The sequence below is a fragment of the Fringilla coelebs genome (assembly GCF_963513975.1).
Source record: "Fringilla coelebs genome assembly, chromosome: 12".
NCBI classification, from domain to species: Eukaryota; Metazoa; Chordata; class Aves; order Passeriformes; family Fringillidae; genus Fringilla; species Fringilla coelebs.
Window position 1 is genome coordinate 7,291,064 of NC_140038.1, and position 22,924 is coordinate 7,313,987.

At 39.8% G+C, this 22,924-nt stretch overlaps 1 protein-coding gene across 1 annotated transcript in view; it reads left to right on the forward strand.

Moving 5' to 3' along the window:
- Nucleotides 1-11,204: 11,204 nt before the first annotated feature.
- The window catches only part of TRPM1 (transient receptor potential cation channel subfamily M member 1), a gene marked incomplete at its 3' end in the record, with an annotated part of 34,020 nt that continues 22,300 nt past the window's right edge, over nt 11,205-22,924 (forward strand). The window contains exons 1-10 of the mRNA XM_084213865.1: nt 11,205-11,482; nt 12,209-12,404; nt 12,677-12,890; nt 13,582-13,706; nt 14,387-14,558; nt 16,958-17,132; nt 18,648-18,771; nt 20,510-20,582; nt 21,402-21,502; nt 22,338-22,511. Of these exons, the coding sequence (XP_084069991.1) occupies nt 11,316-11,482; nt 12,209-12,404; nt 12,677-12,890; nt 13,582-13,706; nt 14,387-14,558; nt 16,958-17,132; nt 18,648-18,771; nt 20,510-20,582; nt 21,402-21,502; nt 22,338-22,511 (1,521 nt within the window). The 5' untranslated portion in view covers nt 11,205-11,315. The remainder of the gene's footprint in view (nt 11,483-12,208; nt 12,405-12,676; nt 12,891-13,581; nt 13,707-14,386; nt 14,559-16,957; nt 17,133-18,647; nt 18,772-20,509; nt 20,583-21,401; nt 21,503-22,337; nt 22,512-22,924) is intronic.

The following is a 22,924-nucleotide window of genomic DNA, read 5'->3' on the forward strand; positions in this document are numbered from 1 at the left end:
CGTTCCATGTCCACATTCCATTTTCAGAAGGGAGTTAAGTGCCCAAATCACCCTTTTCTATTAATTTTTGGTTTGTATATCTTTGATAATATTTCTTGTCCAATGGATCATCTTTTTCTAGCTCACAGAGCACTCCACATTCTAGATAACAGACATCCATAACAGCCTCTCAAACTTGATTTCCACTGGAAAAAGGAACATCTGTGGAGTTCATTGTATGTCCTCCCTCCATTTCTGTGCTGACCTTTCAAGAATCTTCCATCCTCCATCCTTTTTCTAAACCAGCAGGAACTTTGTCTCACTAGGAAGTCCAGGGTCTGGTTCTAAACCAAAGCTGTTTCAGCTGCGCACTTTGCCATTTAGGGCAGACAGAACTTGAAATTATATTTGTAAAATATTTTGTTGCCAGCCACAGGCAAGTATGTGTTCAGAACATTGGAGATAAGTTATAGGAACAGGGAAATAAGTTTAGAGTCTAACAGTGCAGTGCAGCAAGAGCAGGCAGGCAGCCTTTAGCTCCAGACAGCAGGATCCTTAGATGTGATTCTGGATCTCCCCCTTATCTGTTGCATTATGGAAATTATTTTGGCCCCTAGCTCATCAAGGCAAATGTTAAAAATTAGAACAAAGAACTACCTGCAACACACAGTGTCCTGTGCTATTGGTGATTTTAAAGTATTAGAAGATGCAAAAAAGCCCTTGTCAGCAAAGGAATTAATTATATTGACAAAGGCAACAGGGTATGAAAATGCATGTGATACGTAAAGTTACAAAATTAATGGCTTATTTACGACTTCAGCTGTTTCAGTACAGCATTTTGCCCAACTTCAAATTGTTCTAAAAAGGATTAGATATAATTAATGCTGTATGACCTCCTTTTTTCTTCTTTTCAAAGAATGTAGAGCTGTACATCTAATGAGGACCCCTGAAAGGACTATTATGTCCAATTGTCTCAATTATGCAAATAGCGTTGATATTTTAGCAGAAGGGAGGGGATACTTCAAATTAAAAGTTTCAGCTCCTGCTTTAGCCTTTCTGCAGTGCCGGCATTTTTACAGCGAGTACATGCACTGTTTGAAGAGAGGAAAGGAGGTTTAACAAATTGGAGATTTGGGCACTATCAAAGTAGATTTGTTGTGCCTTGTTCCACCATGAGATGAAAATACCCTCTGGGCAGAGAGATGGGTCATGAGACTTCTAAAGGATTACCTTCAAAGGGAGTCATGAGATTGGTTTGAACAAAGAAGCTGCTCACATGCTTATCATATGAGATTCTCTTCTTAAAGTGGTGGAAACCCATCTCCTTGGGAATTCTCATGAACTTCAGAGACTGGAAGTCCTGACAGTAAGATGAATGGGATGTCTGAACAATAAACAGAAAAATGGGACAGAAGCACAGAGTTAAATGCACTTTATTTATTCTAGCTGTAATTCATCTTTCCAAACTCTGAAACACTTCCAGGGACAAGCAGGTAGGACATGATTTTAAATCATTTTTCATTTCATTCCTGATAGTCTTCTACCTTTTGTCACAGCGATGTGCACAACTGAAATTTCTGCTGAAGAGCTGCGTAGTGACCTGCAGCTGATGGAGACAGATAATTCCCTTGAAATGACAGTGTTCTGATTAGACTTCTTCTTAGATTTCTCATTTTGAAGGATGTGAAACACGAAGTACTAGCTGCAAGAAGACAAAATGAGTTTTCAGGTCCAAAAATGATGTTTCAACACTTCAAAATTTAAAAATTGCGTGAGTGGGACTAATGCGATGTAGAAATGCTGGCAAAGAAACACCATGTACCTTACATATTTCAATATTTTGTATGCTAGTTTCAAGCTACCTCTGCAAAAAAATGGGGAAGGAGTTCTGGAGTTTTCTTTATTTTGTAATTTTCTTTATTTTTCATTTTTTTGGGGGCTGTTCTGAGTTTTCAAAATTAGCCAGTAATATCACTTTCTGGAGCTCTCTTGTGGCAATACGCCTCCTGATGAGCAAGCTTCTTTCTGTGTGTATTTGTTTCCAGGAGAGTTTATCAAGGTCTTATGGTGGGTCAGGTATTATGGAAGTCTTGGAACGGGAAAAGGGCAGAATTTGTGGTGGTTTTCCCCACCTCAGTGAGTGCTGGCCATAAAGGAGGTTCCCCAGTGAAAGGCGTTTAACAAACATCAGCAGCCCCATCGCATTCGTACCCGCAGTGCTGCTGCTGTCATGGGAAGAGATGCATTCCTGCCATAAAGCTCACTGGGCTGGGAGGTGAGAGGTCTCACAGAGCCCCAGCCTACCTATCATCTCTTAGTATTCACACACCAATCTTTCAAGAGATTGAGGATCACAGGAAGCCCAGGTTTGGCCCTTGTTACCCCCCAGCTCTTCGAATCACAGCCCCAAAGAGGCTCCCATTCACTGCTGTGTCCTTCCTGCCCTTTGCTGTGGTACCAGTGGGCCCTGAGCAGGCACCCACCACCTGCTGAGCCAGAGACAGCCATGGAAACAGCTCCTGGCCTGTTCCAATCTCCTTTAGTTCCTCCAATTCAGGATTTAAAAGTTTTCTTTCCCATTTTTGATAATGGATTAAATCTAGAAAATGGAAACTTTTATTATAGTTTTTCCCTATTATCACTCTAATTTAAATCATGGATAGACTGTGGCCAGCATTTTAAAGAGAAGGAACAATGTGCTGCACACCATGATAAAAAAGTCCAGGAACATCGCTGGACATACTGTTTCCTGTTCTATGGCACCCGTTAGTTCTCTTCACTCACCTCTTCATGGGTTTCAGATGCTATAGGACTGAAAAGACTGGCCAGATTTTCTGAAAACTGTAAGCTCTGCAATCTCCCATTGCCCTCACCCTATGTAATTATTTCAGCCCTGAAATATTCAGCTTTTCAGGAAGTTCCCAATGAATGTTGGCAACTCTCTGGTGTACATAATGCATTATTTCAAACATAAGTATTTAGAGTGTGAAGGAAATAATTTAAACCTGATAGTCCAATGCTTTTATAAGAATTTCTGAAAGATTATGAGAAATAATTTTGTGCAAACCCTGCAATCCAAGAGTCTAAATAGCTGGAAATTCTTTTTTTTTGAAAATGACAGAAAGCAGCAGGGAATAAAATGCATCTGATTGTGGCATATTCTATGGAAGGTTTTAGGTCTTAGCTAAAGCCCAGAAAGAAATTGCTCTACTGAGTGTGAAATTAGCCACAGAAAGCTGCAAATTTTCAACAACTCAAACTCTCTAACAGAATTCTACCTGAACAATCTTGCTGTCAGGAAAACTGTGTTGCAAACTAATGTTAATTTCTCCAGAGACAGATTGGCTAACTAGTGTATTACATACATATTTGCAAAATGGGTGCATATTTACAGTATGCAGGAGAACGAAATATTTTTAGTATCCTTTCTCAAGACATGTATTTGTTCAGCATCTTCAGAATTGAGAGACTTCTGAGATATGCATATATTCTTCATATTGTGAATATAGAAATGTTGCTTTGTAGCAATTTTAAAGTGTGTTTGATTAATGTGCATCTCAGTATGCCCTAAGTAGTGCCTTTTTGTCACCACATTTTGAAAGTGTCAGTGTAAAGAATTCTTCAAGCCCAGCTGTTTAGTGTGCTTTGCACTTCAAGTAGTGCTAATTACAACTGTGCATTTAGAACAAACTCTCATGGATGAGTAATGTTCCATGCAACATGTAGTCATTTTCCTCAGTTGTTTTATGTTTGTGGTTTGCCCTGTTTCATAAAGAAAAAGGTTTCAAACCATACTATTATGTCATGTATGTAAAATCAGCATGACAAGCGGACTTGTCAGAAGTTGTATAGTTCTCTCTGGACTAGGATCTGGTAATCTCATATATCAAAGAAGTGCTTATACTTTTAGTCCTTTTCCAAACAGCTAGCACATCTTTGATTATTTCTACTCTAATAGTCATTATTCTTAATAATGCAGACTCAAATGACCCAGATCTCACTGATGGGGGCAATATTCTAGTCCTAATCAATGTTTTTTGGCATCTGCATGTAAGTGTGGGCTAGTCTTTTCTGTAGGCATAATAAACATCTATTGACACCATTTTCTAAACCACAAATAACCAGGAGAATTCAGTATGCAAGTAGTTTTAGTGAGAACTGTTCTCAGGCTTAGTTTTGTATTAAGGGAAGTACTTTGTCATGTTGATCATGATTTCATAAGTGTTGATGAATTGCACAAAGGTTTGCTGTTGAGGGTGTTGAATCCCAGAGGTTTTCATTACAATAGCAGTTTTCTGTTTCAGCTTTGAATGAATGGCCTGTACTAAAGGCTCACAGTTTAGAATAATTTAAGAGAAATAGCCCAAATGTAAATAATGTGGAAGCACCCTGACTTCTTTTAAAACCATTGTCTAGTAGAGTCTTTACATTAGCCAAGACAGATAATAGTTATAGTACAAAAAACATTCCTGAGCCTTGTCAGAACTAGATACCAAGGTCATCTTAAATCTTTAAATAAGAATTATCAACAAAATTTTGTTACACATGAAACTATTAATTACCAGGCTGCTTACTGTCTCTCCCTGCTCATCCGTCCTGCTGAATCAGACCTCTTGAGAATGGTCACTTAGGTGAAGCTGCTCACCACTTCCCATCTTAGTGTCTTGGTTACTGTGTAAGATCTGGGAGTAAAACTTGGCCTATGAAGTGTCTCTGGCTGAAGGTTCTTTGGGGTTCAAGGTGCAGAGGCTCACTACAGGTTGGTGTTTGTGTTCCCCGTCTCCCAAGCATCCAGACAGAAGGGCAAGAGGAGGCTTTGGCAAGGTAGTAACAGAACTGGAATAAGTAACAAGTGGAGATTAATGTTATTCTTAGCATGTCTTCCCTGAAATTTGGTGCAGTAAGGCAAAGGACAAACTGTGCCAGAATGACTTTTGCTTCCTTAAAATGTGGTAGATGTGGTATGTAAGGATGTCAGTGAATTTCTTTCGTATTTCACACAGAAAAATTCCTTACTGCAGAACTACACAGGGTATGTTCTCCCCCAGCATGTGCTGAGCCAGGCTGTGCTGCAGTGCACTCCAAATGGTTCTTTAAGTTGCTTTATTATAGTTTCATTAGCAGTATTGTTACATTAGTGCTGGGCTGTGCCTGTCTCTCTGTAGGAGCTCATCCAGCACGCTTTGCTCTTGTGCCTCCATGGACCTTGTGCTGGAGCTGGGGATCTCCACCATTTCAGAGCCAGCCAATCTGCTGTGCTGTTGAGGCTGTAGCTGTTTTTCACATTGCAAAGCCCCTGGGGAGGTGCTGTGTATCTCTCAGAGGTGCAGAATCATCTTAGCTTTGACAAAGGAGCTTGTTACTTCTTACTTGCATACTTTGTAGACCGTGTCCCTCAGTTAATGAACACGGAGAGAAAATGGAATCATTTTCTTTTTATGGCAGATGTTTGCTGTGCCTCTCCAGGAACACAGAGTGTAATGAAGCCTGGAAAGCTCCTTACAGCTCTCCGTGCAGTGTAGCACCATTTTTTGGTTTGCACACCAACAGCAGGAGGGATTTCTGTCCTCAATTTGAAATAACAACATTGCTTGCCTTGCTTACCGACACTGCCATCCTGCCTGGTGTGTGTTAGTCTCTACCACAGAACAAGTGGTTCCCTGACAAAGTTGCTACAAGAGCATGGTTTCAAATTGAACAATATGAAAAGCACAGTGGGCTGGCTGTCTCCAGATCATATAAAAAATTTGACAGAACTCTCTGTATCACTAAGAATAAGAATTGTCTCGAGCAAATAGGATTTTATTTGAAAGAATCTTTAAACTGTTACGAATCCCTTCTCGATGCTCTTATTAGTGAAAAATATAAGAGATCCTCTTTCTCTTGGGTGCTGTTTGGTATTTCATATTCTAATAATTACTAAAGCTATTCTTGGTTCTACAAATAGGTGTTTGATAGAACTCATGCTAACGAGAGCTTTGGAAATTTAGTAGATTCATAGGCTGTTGCTGTATTCTCTAGTTGGGGACATTGTTCATGTCTCTGGCTCTTCTTCGTGGCATAACACAAATTCAAAACAGCATGGTTTCATGCCTTGTACTCATTTAGCAATGAAGAACTTTTCAGTAAAATCTTACTAGTTTGTGAGTGGCTACATGATTGGCTATTAACATACATCACATAGTTTGGAGGATTTTTCTCTGAGCAAGACCTTGTTATTAGGAGGAATGTAATTTCTAGGCAGAACTAATCACCTGAAAGATTAATTAGTTGGGCACTTGGAAAAACTGTTCCTTCAAAGTGAAGAAGGATGATGAATAGTGTAATTGGGATGTTGCATTTAAAGGCAGCACAAAATAGAAATTGTTCTCATGTCACGATTTAAGTTCCAGATAACAGAGACTCTGCTAATATAATGATTTCTTTTTTTCTCCCAACTGTTCATTATTCTTATTTACTTTCTTTTAAGTAAGAGTGCACATGCTCTTGATATGAATTTCATTTCACATTCAGGTTACTTCTTTCTTTCACTGTCTCATCAAAGCAAACATTCCTGTGCTCAAATCTAGCAGAAATATCCCAGTTTAATTCTGTAGAGCATTCTAATTTTATGATTGGGCAACACAGCTGAGGTTTGATTTCCCTGGTAGTGGCGCCTTTTCTGCAGCACACTGCAAGCCGTAGGAAGATTACCTGAAAAGTTGATCAGATGGTGTTAACAGGGCTACAGATGAAAGTTTCCATAAATGAAAACAGTCAGTCCACACCTTAACAAGATGTTGGTCAAAGTAATTTGTACCAGTCCACAGATGTAAGCTCTGCTGCCCAGCCAGATCCATTTTTGTATTGTTCTGTGCTTGACTTAGCTTCAACAGCTCTGTCAAACCCTGTATTATTCATGACATACATTTGTTTGGTCCCCTGCCTGCTCCCCCAGTGCATTTGTGCAGCAGGCTCTGTCTGCATGTCCAGTCCCCATCGATGCACCAAGCCCTGCTGTTCTCATGCCTGCTGACCAGCTGGGCCTGGTCCAGGCAAAACCTCTCTGGAGTGCAGCAGCTGTGGAATATGTGCTCCTTCAGGCCCCAGGTGTGTCTGAGCTGTGTGGCAGCAGATGCCCTGCAGTTACAAGGTGAGGCCAAGCCCTGTCCCATCCTGTCCCCAGTTCAAGCAAGCCAAGCCATCGAGCAAGGACACAAGTCCCTGTTCAAGGGGCAGCACTCTGGGGGTCATTGGAGCTCAGAGAGCTCAGTCCTGCTTTTAGACCTGCTTGAGCTTGAGCTTTGGGTGTGCTCCAGTGGCACAACAGACCCTCATCCCTGCCCCCCTGTCCCTCCCCAAATTCTTCCACTCCCTTTGCTGGTCATTACATTCATCACAATCACTAAATACTGTGCCATCTTCCAGGGGTGTATCTTTACTAAAATTCACAGCTTCTGGTGACACAATGTCATGTAAGAGTTTGTAGGATGACATTTCCAGTGGCTTTTCTCTCCTGTCTGGATTCCCACCTTGGAGATTTATTGGTGCATAGCCCACCTGTTGCCCTTACATAAAGCTGCAGTGAAACAGGGCTGTAGGCTTTGTTTTGGTACAGCCTGAAATTCAAGCTCGGTGCTTGTTCACTGAATGCTTGGTTATATATATGAAGTGAAATACGTAAAATTTATTGTTAATTTAGTAGAAAACTGAAATTATCTATGTGAGGGAGAGAAAATTCTCTTCAGTTGCTGCAGCTAAGATGATTCAGTTGGTTTTTTCTCAGCAAATAGTGTAATTCATTTGCAATAGTCAAAAGATAATTGGTCTTTGTAGTAGTAGTTCTTGTGTTTATTAGTTTCTATATTAGCAAGGTGACTAGTGGTTTAGGGTCTTGATTTTGTTATTCTGTGATTTACAAACCAGTTATACTGATTTCCTTTTGTTTCTGAGGAGGATAACTTTATCATGCTAAAGACAACTAGCAAAACCATATAGTGAAATAATATAAATCCAGTTCATGCTGTTTCTCAGCAACATATTGGTTTCTAGGCTGAAGTACATGAATTAGCAGTGGTATGAGGTTTTTCATTTGTCATAGCTTAGGAGACCTGTTGCCAGTTTACATAAAGGAGAACAAATGTACTGCTGAACATCTGAAATGTGTTTTTTTCAAAAACTAGGTTCTAATTAATATATTCAGGATTTGCAGTAACAAGCAAGTTTGAACTTCACTACTGTCAACAAGTTGGGATCTGCTTTTTTTTTTTGTTTTCTTCAGAGGTGTATGGAAAACCACCAGTGGCTGTTGGTCTGAAAACTGTAGCTGATCTATCATGGTTCTTTAACAATTCATCCATTCCGAGGCTGTTAAAAAGTGCTTTTTTTTTTTCATATTCACAAGAGACAGTATGTGTATTTTTATTTTTCCTTGAAACACCAAGAGCTTTTCAGTCCAGAGAGAGAAATGTACAGAATCTGTATAAAGTGAGTGGAGAAAGTGCCCATTTTCTCGCAGCAAATGTTTCTGCTCAAGTATTTGCACTGGATTATAATGAAGCTTTGGTTAAGCAGATTAAACAGACAAAAGCAGCCAAACTTCAAAGGCTGACCAAATGTGCTGAGGTTTTTATTTCCCCAGTCTGTAATGCCTGCTTTTGCCTTCCTCTCATTAGCACAGAAAAATAAGCCAGTAGAGCACAATGTGTTGTCCCTCTGTAGTGCCTGCAGCGGCTGATTGCTAGCGGGGTTCTGGGTGAGTATCGAAGGCTTTTTCCAACGTAGCAGTAGATAAGAGACCTCCTCTGAGAAGGGTTTTAAGAGCAACTGCACAGCTGAGAGTTCAGCTGTTTGCAGAGTTCCTTTTAGATACCAAGATGCAAAAGCTTCCTTCCAAACACAGATGTTAAGTCTGTGACTTCATGCAATGGTTAAGTAACTTTTTTTACATGCTCAAAACAGCAAAAGGATCTCTGTGCTTTGGTAAGCTACAAGGAATAAGGTAAAGCAGTATTCACTGGTATGGTGTAACAATCCAAACTGATTTGATATTTCTGGGTTGCATTTTCCAGTATTCTCTACAGAACAGTTAAGTGTTTAGCATCTGTTATGGTTTTTATTGTGAAAAGTGTTTCCTGCACGGTGGGATTGATTTGTGTCACTTAGTCAAGGAGTTATCAGAGACCACGCAGAATTTGGAAGTTTTAATTAGGTGGGGGAGAAGTTAATATATTTATAATATATAAAATAATAAAACCAAATTATTTAAAAAATAAAATATGTACAATTTTAGAAGTACAGAAATTATGTAAGCTCTGTAACAGGTTCCTGTTGAGCTCATTTTATAGTGTTACAGATCATTAACTAATATGGTGTATGTGAAAAGTAACAACACTGGACATAGTTGTTAAACAGAAGTAAATTTGTACACCTTGTACATTTGTGTGCTTTTGGATTAATTTTGAAAAATTACTGTAATTCCAATCAAATGGACTATTTTTCAATCTCTGAATATTTTGAACTGCCTGAATACCTGTGAAGTAGCAACATCTCGTTCTGAGCAGGTAAATGGCATTTCTCTGATTTAATCACCCACCTCCACATACCACAGAGCCTCATGGATCGCACTGTTGGGGATGTTTTCTCTGGATTTTTCTAGAACTGGACTCTGATACTACAGAATGAAAGCATTTTCTAAGCTTCACTTCAAATAATACCATTACTTAAATTTGTTATGTTGTAAAAGCCATGCCAGAAGGTGTATGAAAAGAACCTTCTTAATAATTATGGAAGAAAGGCTCTTTAGTTTCATTTGAAGAAGGAATCTGTGGAGTCAAGACAGAAAAGCTGACTAAGTCCCACAGCCTTTCAATACTAAATTTAATGCTCTTTTCCTTCTTATTTTGCTACATGACCAAGCCCTTTGTGCTAAATGCCTGAGATATGTGCCTTGCCATTTAGAAAGCAAGTAAAGCTGTGAGCTACAGGAAGCTCTGTCTATGAGTCATTTCTTCCTCACTGTTGCGCTGTGAGGTCCCAGACAGCTCCTTCTAAAGTGACATGAGATGGTTCTGCCTTGGTAAATCAGCAAGATGGGAGTGGAGAGCAGAATTGCAGGATCTCCTAGGCCACTGACTGCCCAGACTGGCTCAGAGGCACCTGAGAGAGATGAATGTTTGTGTACCTGAGCAATTATGGACGCCTTTTCAATGAAGGAGAAGCTTGGTTCGGCAAATTCCTTGCAGTTACTTGCAATGAGGGAACTTCAAGTAGTCCCTTATAATTTTAGACATAGTGGAGTAAATGAAGAAGTCAGATGAGAGGTAACAAGTCAACAGACAAAGGAGCTTCAGAGACAGCCCTTGCCTTGCATGAGGAAGAAAGATGAACTCTGAAACCCTCTGTTCATCATGCTGGAGCCTGTGCAGCACTCGGTGTGGCTGGTCTCAAGGCAGCTGACAGGCATCTGCAGCTGACTTTCTTAAGTCAAAATCAGCAAGGGGTTTAGTTCTTTCTGTAGGAGAAGTCCCTTTACTTTTTTTTAAGTTAGACTGAAAGTTGTTGTGTCATTTTTAGCCTCTGTGTCTGCAAAAATTTAATTTCACTTCCACAGCACAAACTAAAGCAAAACGTACGACATTTGCTTGCAACCTGAAAAGACAGTTTCATAATTCCAACTCAGAAGAGGCAACTTTTGTCAGCAAGGCAAAGGTATCTATGTCACCAAATTGTTAGTGTTTTTTAACATTTTTAATTTCTTTAAAGTTAAAAGACTTCTTTGAATTCACTTTTTAAAATTGGTTTGCAAGCAGGATAATAGGCCAACACAATTTGAAGGTCATTTCTTTCCTCCTGTTTCACAGATAGCCAAAGAGTTTGTGCTTTTACTGTCACAGGGAATTTCAATTTAAAAATGCTCCTTCCAAGACACTTCTCATTCAGAGTAAGATGCCTTAGGAAAGACTGGAACTTGATTAACAGTAGGAAAAATTATGTGAGAAGATAGTTAGTTATGACGGGAAAGTCTGAGGAGAACTTTCTGCATACAAAGAATGATACTAAAGCATTATTTGAAGTAAATACTATTATCTATTTATTTCACAATTTATGCTGATTTTCTGTGCTACATTGAGTCCATTTACTGTTTACATTTACTGTTTACTGCAGTAGGAAGGAGCAGGTGCATTTTTTGGTAGAACTTGAAACTTCAAGACCATCATCTTTCTACAGAAGGGTTTTTACACACATTCAAGGTTTGAATTTTATCCAAGTCATAGAAATTCACATCACTTCATGAGAAGGTGTATCTGGTGATTAAAACTGATGTAATGAATTTAGTAGCTGAAAATAGAAGGTAAATGTTGCTGCATCTGCCACGCAGAAACATAACAGTACATTTCTTTTTTTTTTTTTTTTTTTTTTTTTTTCATTTTCTCTCTTTTAAGGGTCAGAAGGCTTGGATAGAGAAGACCTTTTCTAAAAGAGAATGCATCTATATAATTGCCAACAACAAAGACGCTACCAGGTAACATTTGAAATTTTTGTTTCAACAGAAAAGCTTAATAGCAGAGAAACTCAACTTTGTTTGGGTTTAGATGTGTGAAACCCAGTTTAGTCACTGCCTGTAAAGGGAGATGACAGGGGAACAAAAGCACAAGTCATGCTTGCACTCCAGTCTGCACAGAGCCATGGGACATGTCACACAGAGATGACAAGGCTGGGAACAGGGAGGCAGTGAGTTGTTAGCTCCTAGCTTTGCAAACCATTATAGATTCATACTGAATTCTGAAAGCAAGGGTGCAGCAATGTGGTGCCATCCTTCACAGTTGGTATGATATTACCAATGACAATAGCAGACAGGGGGATTTGATTTCTTAGTCTAAATATTACTATTACTCTATGGGCTAGCTGCATATTGTCGTCCAGCTTGTGTGGATAACAGAACAGTTCATGTCACATGCAAGCTGTCACCTCTAAGTAAGAAACAGGTGGTCAGTGCTCCTATTCTGCATTCTTCCTTCTTGCCTGGCCTTTTACCTAGAACAACTTTCCAGTGCATAACACAAGGGAAGTGAATTTTTTTTGTCTTTGCATGTTAAAAAACACCTAAGCCTGTTAATTCTGGCACATATGTGTGTGTGAGAGGTGTTTTCTATTATTCGTATTGGACAGTTGAAAATCTAATTTCTGATTTTTATTTTTGTATTTCAAAGATATTGTAATCAAAGTCACTTCAAATTTTAACCTCCAGGTGCTGCTGTGGCCAGCTCATTAACCAACATATTCCACCTCCTCCAAGTATAACAGCTAATAAAAATGAAGAAGAAACGAAGCAAGTGGAAGCTCAGCCAGAGAAATGGTCTGTCAGTAAACACACCCAAGCATACCCAACAGATGCCTATGGAAACCTGGAATTCCAGGGAGGAGGACATTCAAATAAGGCCATGGTAAGGGGCATAGGGTACTCTAAGGTATTTATTCATCTGGTGTTCAACAGACTCTTGAGTTTTCTTAGCAGTAAAAGTAACAGCAGTTCAAACTTCTGCAAAAATTCTCTTTGTTTTTCCTCTCTTCTGAAGAAATCCAAGCTTAGGTTTGTTTCTTTGTTGGAAAATTGTAAAACTCTCTCTTCAGGATGAAAGGCAAGCAGTAATCATTCTTTGCTCAGAGAATTTTTCAGAACAGTTTGAGTGACAGCATTACACGTTGCTCTTTGCAGTACATCCGTGTGTCGTATGACACTAAACCAGATTCTCTGCTGCATCTCATGGTGAAAGACTGGCAACTGGAACTGCCCAAACTCTTAATCTCTGTCCATGGAGGCCTCCAGAACTTTGAAATGCAACCAAAATTAAAGCAGGTGTTTGGAAAAGGTCTGATAAAGGCCGCCATGACCACAGGAGCTTGGATTTTCACTGGTGGTGTTAGTACAGGTAAGCAATTGCCATCACTTTTAGTTTGCTTACAAATTCAGTGATGTTCATTCACTAATCTTTCCCACAGGCAGAAGATTTAAGTCTACATGAACAAGTCATTACCCACTAGACCAAAAAAGGAGCATTGTAATCATTTGTGTTAATCTCCTACCCAGCCCAGACCATAAGATTTTCCTGGGTCAGTATTGATTTGCATTACTCGGTGTGTCCCCTGAAAACAAATTTCCGCCTTGGTTTCAGTAGAAGGAATCTACCACTAGTTCTAATACACTCCTTTTAGTCCTTGGTTATCCTTGTAGTTAAGAAGTTTCCTACTCCAAATTTAGCTTTGGTGTGGTTTTTTTTGTACAAAGATCTTTTTATTACTGAAAGTGTATTCCCTGCTGTCATGGTTTGTGTCCAATGAATAACATACCTCAGACAAGGGTACAGATTACACAGTGGCAAGTTGGTAATCTTCCACAAACTTCACTGAATTCAGCACAATGATGTGGGAAGGTCATGGGACTTCCAACACAACCATTACAAAATAAAACCATGGTTCTCTGCATTGCATGTTCTACTGTCAAGTACCAGTACCAGTTTAGTAGTGAAAGCACCTCAGTAGCTCCCTGAGAAGCAAGAGGAAAATTCTGTGTAGTGATCAATCTAAAGTGCCAAAAATGCATTAAATTAATTGTACCTATAGGTGTCATTCGTCATGTGGGAGATGCCTTGAAAGATCATTCTTCCAAATCCAGAGGACGAATATGTGCCATAGGAATTGCACCGTGGGGCATTGTAGAAAACAAGGAAGATCTAATAGGAAAAGATGTAAGTGTTTAAGGAAACAGCTGTGTGAAAAATACATTGTTAATATTTCTGAAATACTACTTTTTTCCATTTCTAAAGCAGGCCTAGAAGGTGAAACTGAACAATTTCTTGAGAAAACCTGTTGTTTAAGTGTATTTCTCAGGTTGTCATGAATGACCTCAAAGTAAATATGGAATTGGTGAGGTTTCCATTGGTTTCATTAATAAAGACCTCTCTGTGGTGACAGTTTTACATCCTAACTTCAGTGGGGCACTCTGAGCCTTCTCTAAGTCACATAAGGGCCTTATTGCTTGTGCAAGGCTGGCATTTATCATAGGTGGGAACTCTGGAGTGGCATATGAATTACTAGGAACTCCAAATGAGAATGTATTTTCTAATGCACTAAGAGGATTATGTAACAGCACAGTGTGAGAACAAGGAGAGCATGGTAATGAGCTTAGGGGAACATGCAGGGGAGTGCACAATCTGACTGTCATCCTCCAAAGAAAACAGTGCTGTCAGGAGGACAGATTTGGAACGTAAAAGCAAGCTTCTTTTCTAATTCTCTTCTGGTTTTTATAGAGGTTTGCTTGGTTTGTTTCCTCAGAAGACTCTGAGTGTGTCTCTGTTGGGGGGTGTGGGGCATTTTCCCATTTGATTCTTAGTTCTAATCTAGGTGCATCTCTCCTCTTAACACACAGGTAACACGAGTTTACCAAACAATGTCAAACCCTTTAAGTAAGCTCTCTGTGCTGAACAGTTCCCACACCCACTTCATTCTGGCAGACAATGGAACATTAGGTAAATATGGAGCTGAAGTCAAGTTACGGCGTCAGCTGGAAAAACACATTTCCCTCCAGAAGATTAACACACGTAAGTATGAGTGGGGCAAACTGTGACCATAACACCTTGAGGGGGGGAAGGAGGGCTTGAAAGTGTGGAAATCAAAGGCTTCTTCCAGCTCTTTCCAGTGGAAATGTGCTCAGGACTGTGTGACTGGACTGGAACACGTGCTGTTTGATAAGTGGTGAAAGAGCCCACGTCGAACCGGGCAGAAAAACTATGGAGTAAGGATTGCACAAAGGGGTGAGGAAAAATTGGCAAATCATAGTGAGGAGAAGCTTCAAAGCAGTGAGAATCTAAGGAAAAGGAAATGCAAAGAATTTTGCACTTCTAGGCTGGTGTTCATAAGCATCAGTAAACACACAGAACACGGAATTTTTTACAGTTCCTGTTTACAGGAATCCTGTGCAGCTTAGTGATTTCTGATTTTGAATATTCACACAAGCATTTTATTTTCTCTTTTATATACGGATTGGTTTCATTTGAAATATCACACTCAAAATTCTTCCTGATAAACTTAGCAGGCATTTTGATTTTTAATGACAATTAAGACAATTTCACCTTAATGCTTTCATATTTGGAGTTTTGTGCAGTTTAAAATTTCTTCCAGCTATTATGACCTCTTTAAAATAATTTTCTAGATTTTTTCTCATCGTTATTTGAAAAATAATTCTTTTTAAAGATATATATTCATTAACATGTAAAATATTAATTTTAAAAGGTGAAATAGAAAATATATAAACTATTTAAAAATAAATCCACAACCCTAATTAAAAATGGTCCAAAAAATGTTAATCAGTTAAGAGCTACTGGAGAATCTACATCAGTTCTAGCAGTTGCTTTTCTTACCTCTTACTGGTACCCCTGTAAACTGTGTAAGCCTGTAAAAATAAGAAAAAAGAAACATCCAGAATGGCAATTGCATTGAACTCCACAGAAGTTCCTTATAGGGTCAAAGTGCTCCTATAGGTAGAGCAGAAAACTCAAGTAGAGTGCCAGGTAAAGCCAAAAGGTGCAATTAGGGATCAGCCATGAGGTATCCAAATGTTCTGGGAATTCTCTGAGTGCTGCCCTGAGCCTGTGGTGAGCCTAAAGAACAGCTCAGGAAAACACTGCCCCTTGCCTTTGAGCATGGAGGCAGTGCCAGGTGCTGCTGCCCGCAGATGGAAACAGCTCAGCCTGCTTTTGTCGCCTTTGTCTTCTACAGAAGTGCTGGCAGAGCTGTAAGGTTGTTAAAGGGAGCATTGGCTTGAAAGGTCAGGAATTCGGGGCCTAGAGACAGGGTGTTCTGTGTCATTCCTTTTCATACCACTGAGGCTTGGGGATATCAACTGTGCTTTAGGTAGTGTTTGATGGTTTTTGTCATGAGAAGGGTAAAGTTGGGAATACACATAGAAGCCTGTTCTGTGAAGGGCTGCAGTACACCTGCTAGTTACAACACACAGGGAGTTGTTTTGTTTCTTCTTAATCACTCCAAGCACAGGCACCTCTGCTGGAAGTCTCAGGAGGAATCACTAAAGATTTCATGGACACACAGGCCAGCCTGTGCTCTGTGACCCCTCCTTATCAGAGCTGGGGTGTACTGACAGGAGGATGTCAGGAAGCTTCTCCTGTCACTGTGCATGGTGTTCCTGTTCTGCAGAGAGGAATCAAGGTTGAAAACATGAACTCTTTCACGCGTTCTCAGCCAAACAAAAAAGTGCATCTTTATAAAGCGCTGGTCATTTCACAGGTTAAGAACTGAGTTCAAATGCTTATGATAGTGGAATTAGTCAGCATTCAGGTAATGTTTTGTCCTTCATTTCCCCAAGTTTCTTGTGACCAAGGCTACTGAGACCATGTGACCTGTGGGCTTCCCTTTGTCATCCTATGCCTGGAGATCACAGTGAGGCAGGGACAGCAAAGGGATGCTCAGCTGTCGTCTCTTCCATCGGCCAGCCGTTTCATCCTCATGATAAAAACACTAATTCCATTTTTTTATCTTAGGAATAAGCATAGGTATGTCACCTCACTGAAGACTTCCCTAGGTAACCAATGAAGAGGTAAAGCATCAAAGGCTGGGAGCCATCCAAGTAACAGTGAAGCTGATGAAGCAATAGGACAGTCATGTTAGCTGCTTTGTTTGCACCTGGTGTCTGTCAAGAGAGGTTACAAACATCCACCAACACTGAGTGGATAAGTTATCAGTATGGAGCTAATGCAAAAGCAAGGGCAGAGAGACATCTTACTCTTTCCCTTTTGGGCTTGGGGAACAGCATATGGATGTTTTTGCTCACTTTGACCACAAAATGGCCATCATTTTTCCTAAGGGCTCTGGTTGGAAGTGGTGCTCTAACACAGAAATCACATCCACTTATCTCAATTTCTTAAACTAAATTTCCATGACACTTTTTTTCTTTTTCTTGTTTCTGTTCTTCTGGTTTTTGCAGGACTGGGGCAAGGTGTTCCTGTAGTTGGGCTCATAGTAGAAGGAGGTCCCAATGTGATCTCCATTGTCTTGGAGTGTCTGCGGGAAGACCCCCCTCTCCCGGTGGTGATCTGCGACGGCAGCGGACGAGCGTCAGACATCCTGTCATTTGCACACAAGTACTCAGAGGAAGGAGGGTAAGGGTTCAAGATCTTCACCACAGCTGTGTAGGACTGGATGCCTTGCTTTTATAGAGCTTCATTTAAAAAAAACCCTCAAGGACAAAATGCTGCTAGCAGAGGCATTCTGCTGTCAGTCAGGTTTTGTTGCCCGTTTGGTCTTAGCCCTGAAGTTAGTGAGTAGAAGTTATTACCACTTTGAATGCATGTTATGGTCCTTTGAAATGAGCTTGCTTGCAGCACAGCACACTGTTTTACAAGCTCCATCAGGGTCTGCTGCACTATACTTGGTGCTGGATTGAGCATGGTAGAAGCAAGGACAGGTTCCCAGGAGTAACTCTTTTCTTCAGGCCAGGGCTGAGGTTAATTAGTGCATGGATTTGCAAAATTTGTACTGCCTGATTCTGCTGTGTTGTGTGAATGAATTTTGTTGTCCAAGAGTGCCAGACCAGCTGTGGAAATTTTGGGCTTCCTTCACTCTCTTGCTTTTACCTTCCAGGCAAACACCTCATATACTGTCTTAATGAGGTTGTGGCATACCTGTCTTGTGCTGAAGATAGAACCTATTTCCTGGACTGAAATTGAAGCTTAGCTTGGATTAAATATTAAGCAGACAAGTAGTGTTGCAAGCAGTGTGGATGTTATTTGCTGAATTAGGAGAGCAGCTCTTATGCTGGATTTTGTTGGTGTTTAGACATAGCACATATTTAATTGCACCAACAGTATTTATGGTTCAGCAACTTTCCTTTCTGTGTAACAAGCTTCCTTAGTTTAGATCAAACTTGGCTTGCTTTTTTTTTCTTTTTTATTCATTCTTTCTATCAGCTCATAAGCAATTGAAAGAGCTTATCAGGATCAGTCTTCAGAGATGTGCTCACTGCATGACTTTCCCTCCCAGTGACAGTGCATATGATGCAGTGTCCAATTTTCTTCTCCAATAATTATGATAAATGTGTTCATCTTGTAAGGCAGATCTATAATGAGAATTTTTTGTCAGTCCAATCGTTTTCTCACAGTGAATTTTGAATTTTACTGTATCTCTCAGGCACCTGCTGGTAATGTTTGCCATAATCTGAAAACACATGTGTTTTATTAGGAAATGAATGAAGATTGAAGAGCTGTTCTGTAATGCTTTGGGAGAGGAAAGATTCCTGACCTTTCTAGAATGTTTTCAATGTAATTTCTTTAATTATCTTTTGGATTGTTCATTTGTTTCTCTGTTGGGTATTATGAGGTTTCAGATGCATTAGTAAGTTCAGTCCTCTGTTTAAAGCCAAAACCAAGGTGACATATCAGAAGTGTGAAGTATTTTGGGGTTTTTAGCTATATGCAAAGGGACTTGGAGCATTTAGAAGCAAAGGTAGGGGTCCTGTAAGGCCTAATGATAAAATCCTGAAGACTAAACTTGTTAACAGAAGTATATCTATGATATATAAGAAGAATACCTGGATATTATGGTTTCTTAAACAGTAGGCCTTCTGAATATATATTCATTCTGGCAATGTCTTCTTTTATGTCTCATTTTTCATTTAGGATAATAAATGAATCCCTTAGGGACCAGCTTCTAGTTACCATCCAGAAAACCTTTAATTACAACAGGAATCAAGCTCATCAGCTGTTTGTCATTCTTATGGAGTGCATGAAAAAAAAAGAACTTGTAAGTATGCTAAAAGTAGTTCACAAAGGTGATTTCTGTGACCAAACTTTGTAGAGTACTTTTAAGTGCCATTTTCAAGGGTTATCGTTTAAGCTTTTTCCCCCCATGTAGCTGCATGAAATGTACACATTCATGCATAAACATAGGCCAAGAAGGGATTACATCTTCTGTAAAGTCCCAAAACCAAACTTCACATGCTTCTCCTGTGTAAGTTGATAGGACTCTTTTTTTCCACCAACTTCAGCAAGGCAGAATAAGACACCAAGAGAAATGCACTAAACCCAGGATCCAGTGCCAAAAGTGGAGGAAGGATAATTGAAGAAAGGGTTCCTAGGAGCAAAAAGCATTCAGAGTGCATCAACACAGTTTTTGTTTTCTAACATAGTTACTCCTTAACAGCCTTTCATTCCAGGGAAAGGGGCTTGGCAGGCCTGTCAAGAGAAACTGAAGCATTGTGTTCCTGAAGATCCCTCCCTTTCCTTGCCCCTGGTTTGCTGCAGGTCTGCTGTGTGTGTTGCAGCCCTCACTCAGGCTCCTGCCTGTCTCCCACATCCCAGCTGCAGAGAAAAGTGTGCTCAGGAAAACAAAACCTTTGACATTCACATCTGTGGTCTTGAAGCAGTGTATTGAAACTGCATTCACTGTGTCCTTGCAGGCAGAATGAATCCCTGAGTGTTTGAGTAATTCTTTCTGTGAAGGTTTGTAAATATGATGTCAAGATGGGTTCCATACATACTCCTTCACTGGGTGTAAAGTTGATGGCAAACTGACTGGAAAGAGAATCAGCCCTCCTAAAAATTGGTTTGAGAAAAGAGAAGAAGAGAGCCCACAGCTGCTTTAGTCAGACTGTTTTGAGTTTGAAATGTGCATCAGAGCACACCTGGTTTGCTCAGCAAAATTCAGACACTGGCTGTGAGCCCAAGCTGACTTATGGTTATGGTTTTCTGTTGATGATTTTGTCTGTTCTTGTTAATTAGTAATATTTTTCCCATAGTTCTTTTTCTGTCATATATCTTTGCATTCCTGCAAAATATATTCTAACTGTTGAGAAAATTGCTATCCTCAGTAGTTAATGTGAATAGTTGCTTTTGGAAAATGAAGCATTTGAGGTTTTTTAGTCTGCATTTGGTATTAAGTTTGTTAACATAGAATATTTGGTTATTCTGCTTTTGAATTATTAGTCATCTAATATGTAGTTAAATGGTTAAGCTTTACATTAATTACTATTTTTGAAATCATTGAATTGCAATGGACTGAACTAAGCAAATGTGACTAAAAATAATTGCTTTTTTTTCACTTGGTCCTGCCGTTTTGGTTGTCATGTGTTACACATCCGTCAGCTAATAGGTATTTGAATGTTATCATCAATAAAAAGGATGCTAGGATAATTATCTTGGGTAATTTCCATTACTGCTAGGAAGTAATAGAACCATCAGGAAACAATCAGTTTTGCATGGCAATTTTGTCACCACTTTTTAGAATTACATGGGTTTGGTGTAGATTATCATCAAGTTTGTCATGTTCACCAATGCAGGGATATTTTAGGAGAACTTCACTGAGAGAATTTAATTAAACACTTCTGTGAAAACTAAATTTCAAAGAAAAATTTAGTGGAACTGTACTTTTCTGAAAAATCTTAAATTGTAGGAAATAATGAAGCAGCACCATTGTGCTCCATTTTCTATCCCCATGCTCAGTGTCTCTTTGCTGTGCTGTAATTTGGTGTGTTTGCTTTTAGATCACCGTGTTCCGCATGGGCTCGGAAGGGCAGCACGACATTGAGATGTCCATCCTCACTGCTCTCCTCAAAGGTGGGTTGTCCAGGCACTCAGGAAGGCTGCACAGCAGCATCCCAAGAGGACATCCCTATGCACTGTCTGACATTCACTCTTTGTGTTTCAGTCTTTGATTTCTTCACTTGGATTTTAGCAAGTGCCTGAGTGTGTTTGGTTAATGCTCAGATCAGCATGAAGGATAAAATCTAGATTGAAATTTTGTGTATGGGCTTTCCTCCCCTGGAAGCATGGGATGGGAATGCTGCAACATTACTGCTGTACTGCCATACTGCTGATACTGCAGTTCATTTTATTGCAGTTCTAGCATACAGTAATAAAGTTAGGGGAAAAAAGTGGGAAGATGAAAGACTGTCTGGATTTTTCCAGATCTCAGATTGTGCCATTTAAACCTTGGAGCAATAGGCTCAGTTCCATATTTAATTGGGGTTTGTTATGTTTGCTGAGACAACTGTTTTCTGGCTGTGGGTATACAGTAGTTGATACAGGCTCTGTACAGAATCTCTGGAGTCCCAGATTTATACTTTTATGTACAGTATCAGCCAGAGGAGCTGAGAGAAGGAAGAGTTAAATGTGTGTCTTTAGCATCAGAATAAAACTCAATATGGAAGCTTTAAAAAAAAGGGAGACAATCTCATTAATCCTTTGGAAATTAGGATTATAGGGTTAAATGGAAGATGCTATAATTTTCTTGGATGAATCCACTGCTTTGTGTCAGAATTATTCTAATGATAGTATGATATGGAGCCAGGCTGCTATTTTCTTGTTGTTGCAGAAGGTTGTCCAGCCTTGTTTCATCATGTGTGAAATATGAAACCTTTGTGTGTTTCTCTTCAGGTACCAATGCATCTGCTCCAGACCAGCTTAGCCTGGCTTTGGCCTGGAATCGTGTAGACATTGCACGCAGCCAAATCTTTGTCTTTGGACACCACTGGCCAGTAAGACAAAGTTTTCTTTGTTTGTCAGTAGTTTAAAATAAGTTGTGTAATATTTACACCTTGGGTTTTGATGCTGCACTGGCAACAATGGTGAAACACTGCAGATCGCCTGTGTAACTAAAATCCTTTATTTAAGCTATTTTCATGTCTCACTGTGTTGATGCTTTTTGCTTTGCTGTGTGAACCATCTGATGCTGAATTACTCCAAAGTGTCATAAGGAGAGCAGCAATCCAGTTTTCTTCTCTGTGCCTTTTATGTAACCTAAGCATTATCTTGAACAAGTTAAGCCTCCAAAGTGTGGTGCATGTGTGCCACTGCCCTGGGCCAACAGCTTGGAAAGGGGAAGGACTTTAGCTGAAGAATAAATGTGTCTTGAGAAGTATAAACAGATATACTCTCTGCAGAACAGAAAAGAACCAGTGAGTGGCTCTCTGTCCTCTCCTCTCTGCTCTGCTGTTTGACATCATGCAGCATTCCTGTTAGGCTCTTTCTGTCCAGCTCTTGTTGCTATTTATTTTCACAACTATTGCTTTCAGAGAGAGCAAAGGACCAGAAGTGTTCCAGTCCTCTCACACTGATTTTATTTTTCAAGAAAAATCCTCCCCAGTCAAGCTCCTTCACTGCCTTGACTTTCAGTGTTACAAAGTTAGATTTAATAGCTTTTAAGAAGGGTAAAGCTGTGACTATGCAGAAAGGTCCTTAAACTTAGAGAAATTGCCATTTTTAGTTGACTCAATGTGAGAAGTGGTGACTAGGGGGTGAGCTTGGTACTCAATTAAATAGTTTCTGTAAGATCAATTAGATTTCTAATACTTTAATGCATTATAAATACAGCCTTTAGGAAGCCTTACAGCTCCTGATGGTACAGCTCCTGAGAAGGAAAAGAAATCTCCAGCGCCTCAGACTAAGGCAGGCAGAGGGAAAGGAAAAGGAAAGAAAAAGGGAGGAAAAGCAAAAGAAGAACCAGAAGAAGAAACAGACCCAAGAAAACTTGAACTCCTGAACTGGGTGAGATGAAAGTATTTGTATTAAAAACTGCTGAAGATTTTTTTTTTTTTTCATTCTGAGGTACAAAGACAGAAGGAAGATACACACTTTCATTCTGTAGAATGCTTTTTTGCACATTCCCACAAGATCATCTGTAGATTCTGCAGGAATGCTGTTTGGTGTTTGAGCCGAGAATCCCTCTCTCATCTCATGTGCACCACATGCAGCCATATCTCAACAGTACAAGTCAGTACTGAGCTGCAGCCTCTTCTTCCCTGCACTTGTCAGAAGGAAATAAGACCACCAGTGAACATCTTCCTTCTGTGAATGTGTTAACTTGTTCCTATCATGCTGAGCAAGTAAATCCCTTTTTGACATAATGTGTCAAGCATGATAAGCCTGGTTTAGTTAAAAGTACTGAACAAAATGATTGA